At 33.6% G+C, this 4,462-nt stretch overlaps 1 protein-coding gene across 1 annotated transcript in view; it reads left to right on the top strand.

The window, feature by feature from the left end:
* LOC107693303 (oxidation resistance protein 1-like) overlaps positions 1–4,462 on the top strand; it is a 52,206-nt gene that overhangs the window by 23,130 nt on the left and 24,614 nt on the right. The window contains 1 exon segment of the mRNA XM_016492624.1: positions 1,646–1,731. Within this exon segment, the coding sequence (XP_016348110.1) occupies positions 1,646–1,731 (86 nt within the window).

Below are 4,462 nucleotides of genomic sequence, written 5' to 3'. Positions count from 1 at the left end.
ATATATATGTTAGTGTTGATAATATATATATATATATATATATATATATATATATATATATAGTATTTCTTTAACATTGGCCACTTTCAGTCCTGTGGTGTTAGAAAACAAACTCTCTTACAACACACTTTCCACACTCAACTAGTTAATTTAATCAAAAATTTAAAAAAGCATTTAGCTTTACAAAATACAATTAAATATTTGCATAATTTGAGAAAATTACAGCTTGATTGAAAATTATGCACAATAAAAGTTGTAATTTGTTTAGACTTTAATATAGTTCAACTTTAATATGTAATGTAGTAAGCCATGTTTTTATGATGGATTTTTAGTTGAAACAAAATTGGAGTTATATTTGGACAAGAGATATCCATATTTTATATCCAAGTTTGCACATTTTATTGTTTTACATTTGGTCACACTTTATTTTAAGGTCCCGTTACACCATTAACAAATCATTAACTACAACTTTTGCCTCAGTAAACTCCTAATTTGCTGCTTATTAATAGTTAGTAAGGTAGTTGTTAAGTTTAGGTATTGGGTAGGATTAGGAATATAGAATATGGTCATGCAGAATATGTGCTTTATAAGTACTAATAAACAGCCAATATGTTAATAATAAGCATGCTAATAAGCAGCTAGTTAATAGTGAGAATTGGTCCCTGTACTAAAGTGTTACTTTACATTTTAATACATTAAAGGGGTCATATGATGCGATTTCAATTTTTCCTTTCTCTTTGGAGTGTTACAAGCTCTTGGTGCATAAAGAAGATCTGTAAAGTTGCAAAGACTAAAGTCTCAAATCCAAAGAGATATTCTTTATAAAAGTTAAGAGTTTTTAATGTTTTTGTCTCGGACAATGAGCTTTGTAAAAAAAGACAGATGAGCTTTGTAAAAATCGATGCATTTCAGAAAGGCGGGGCATAGAGGAGAAACAATAATTTATAGTATGTGGAAAATAATGTGTTTTTTGAACCTTAAACCGCATAAACACATTTCATTACACCAAATACACATTTAGCAGCATCATATGACCCCTTTAACCAGAAAAGTAATGAGGAACCACATTGTTGTGATTTTTCCAATAAACTTGAGTTTAAAAAATATCCCATCATTTTATTCGTTAAGTGCAGATTTTAATCATCCAAGCATAAATCACCTTTATTTTATTCGCCATGTCTAAATATCAGAATCAAATCTGCTGTGCTATAAACTCAGACATTCACATATGGCATCAGCTGACACAAGGCACACAGTAGATCCCCACATAAATATGCTCATAAAAATGACATTTATAACCCATTCACAAAACAGCTCCACAACTTAATGGCATTTTCTTGTCACCAGGACACTTAGACTCACAGCCGAGCCTGATGTCCCAGTAGAGCGAGCTGGAGAGGTGTATCCAAGCACACAGTGACCTGCATGGCAGCGGCAGCGAGAGCCGAGAGCCACTCCCCTGTGAGCGGAGTGGGCAGGCGGACTAACAACAAGCGCCCTCTCTCGCTCGCTCCACGGCTGGTGCTAACGGACGAACAAACGCAAGGGGTGGGGGGGAACAAGACCGAGCGGAGCGCAGAGGAGATGAGAAGAGAGAGGAGGACCATGACTAGCGTAACCCGTGCTCTCCCTCGTTTACTTTCAGACACCGGGCAGAAAAAGAGTGCGCTGGAGAGGAAAGATGTGCGGAGGATATCCTTCCAGAGGCCCAAAGGCACCATGGAGTACGTGGTGAGTAGTAGATGTTGTCTGTCTGATCCAGGTGGCTCTGTTTACATAATGCACCGGTGTGTGTGTGTGTGTGTGTTTGCGTGCTGGACTGAGGATGAATGTGTGTACACACAGCCGCATGTGTGTAATTATGTTTGGGATGGAAATGTGAGCGTGCACATCAGGTGTGAATCATTCACACTGCCTCGCTGTTATTATGTGCTGCCGGAGTGACTTTAATTGCTGTTGTTGGTGGTAGTTGGTTTGTCTTTTTGCGGTGAAGCCAGGTGTTGTGAAAGGAAAATATGTGAATTTGTAATAAAATGAGATGGGGATATGTTGTTGTAGAAGTCTGTTCAGAAATATGTCTTTTTCCTGCCTTTATCATTTGAATCGATTTGAGAAAGAGGGAGAGAAAGAGAAAGCAAGAGAGAGCTTTTCCATATGCTCTTGAGATGACCTCAAATCAGGTGGTGACTTTCTCCATGGTAACAGTGGCATTGCCGGGGTTGCTGGGAGAGGGAGACAGGGACGAGGTGGGAGCTCACTTGTGCTTCTGTCAGCCACCTTTAACTGCATGAAAAAGAGCTTTATTCGGAAAGTCTGTGTGTGTGTATATGTACAGCACTTTGATTTTTTATTTTATTTTATTTATAGTTTTTGCAGTAATTAAAAAAAAATTGTAGTATGTTTATATGTATTTTTTAAATTCTTGTAAATGTGTTGTTGTAGTTTCTTTTTGTAAATGTAGTTTATTTTTAAAAATTATAGTATTGATCTGATATTGAAATGAGATAATATCAGGATCACTGTTATTTTAGCATTATTTATATATTATTAACGTTTTTGTTACTATTTTGAATAAGCTTTTATTTTTTTTATATGATCAGTTTTCAGTTTAATATTATTTTCATTTTTAATATTAATTAAATTTTTATATAGCTAATTGTATGTACTTTTGTCAATTTTTATTAGTTTTTGTTCTTTTTAAATATTATTATTATTATTAAGTGTTTCAGCTTAAAGTTATATATTTTTAAAATGTTATGTACAGTATATATTGTTTTTTTTTTCCAACCATTAAAATGTTAGCATGTTAAAAGGTTCGAATGTCTGATTTTACTTAAAGCATGTGAAATTTGAGTGGTATAAATTTTAGAATATATGATATCAATATCAAAAGCTTGATTTTTGCATTTTCTGGGGGAAAAAAGTGAGTGGTACCTTTGCAAATCTAGCAGTCATGATGCCAAGGAGTTGTGTGCGTTTGCCAATGTATTGCTATGCAGTTGCTTCGGTATTCTGGGTGGTTGCTAGATGAATGCTTACTGGTCCAAGTCAAAAGAGTCCACCACAAATTTTCTATGATATTCTCTATAAATTTCTCTCAGGCTTGGGTCCAGGTTTTTTTTAACCAAGGTGTTTTGTAACCAAGCCCCCGCCTTTCTCTTTCTTATTGTCAGTGTTGTGAAACCGTACACTTTCCCTCTGTAATTGCACACCCTAATATCCACACTAACCAATCATAGTGATTTGTGGCCCTGTGACCACAGAGATTGATGGCCTTAATCAATCAATGCTCTTAGAGCTACGCAACAACTGTGCTTCATTGCTAAGACTGTGATGAGATCCATGTACCTCATATAAGTTTTCATTCCATAGCAGATATTGGAAGTCGGGTGGGAGATTTGAGGAAAACTTGAAATGGACAGTTTATTAAATCCAAACTGGAAGTTGTATGAGACATTATTATTGTGTGTGCGTGTGTGCGCGTGTGTGTGTGTGTGTGTGTGTGTGTGTGAGAATATATGTACCATGTTTTTGAAAGAAGTCTCTTATGCTCACTAAGGCTGTATTTATTTGATGAAAAATTTATCATTATGAAATATTAAAATTTTAAAGATTTTTTTTTTCATTTTGAATATGTTAAAATGTAATTTATTCCTGTGATGCAAAGCTGAATTTTCAGCATCATTACTCCAGTCTTTAGTGTCACATGATCCTTCAGAAATCATTCTAATATACTGATTTGCTGCTCAAGAAACATTTCTGATTATTATTAATATTGAGTTTTAGCTGCTTAACATTTTTGTGGAAACATTTTTTGGGTAAGTGCAATTTTTTAATTAATGCATTAACCAGCTTTAGGTGCAGAGACTAATACATTTATAGCTAAAAAAAATACGATAAATGTCTGCACTCTAAAAATATTTTTTTTAATTTAGGCAGGGAAACAATATTATGAAGGTTTCAGCCATTTGCCTTCCTAAAAAGAAATTAGAAAAAAAACTAAATAAAAAAAAATTTAAATTTAAATTTAAATGTATTCTGCAAGGATTCTTTAAATTGATCAAAAAGTAAAAAAAAAAAAAAACATTTTTAAACTTTCTATTCAAAGAATCCTGAAAAAAGTATTATGGTTTCCACGAAATATTAATCAGCAAAAATAATAATAATTATTATTTATGATTGAGCACCAATAATAGAGCAGCAAATCAGCATATTAGACTGATTTCTGAAGGACATGTGACACTGAAGACTGGAGCAATGATGCTGAAAATTCAGCTTTGCGTCACTGGAATAAATTATATTTGAAAAGATATTAACATATAAAACAGTTATTTTACATTGTAGTAATATTTCACAATATTACTGGTTTTACAGCCTTGGTGAACATTAGAGACTTCTTTGAAAAGCATAAACATAAAAAATTTAAATAAAAAAAAAAATGCATGTGTGTGTGTGTGTGTGT

This window comes from Sinocyclocheilus anshuiensis, unplaced genomic scaffold (assembly GCF_001515605.1).
Source record: "Sinocyclocheilus anshuiensis isolate Anshui unplaced genomic scaffold, SAMN03320099.WGS_v1.1 scaffold566, whole genome shotgun sequence".
In the NCBI taxonomy this organism is placed as follows: domain Eukaryota; kingdom Metazoa; phylum Chordata; class Actinopteri; order Cypriniformes; family Cyprinidae; genus Sinocyclocheilus; species Sinocyclocheilus anshuiensis.
This window is presented reverse-complemented; position numbering and strand designations above follow the sequence as displayed.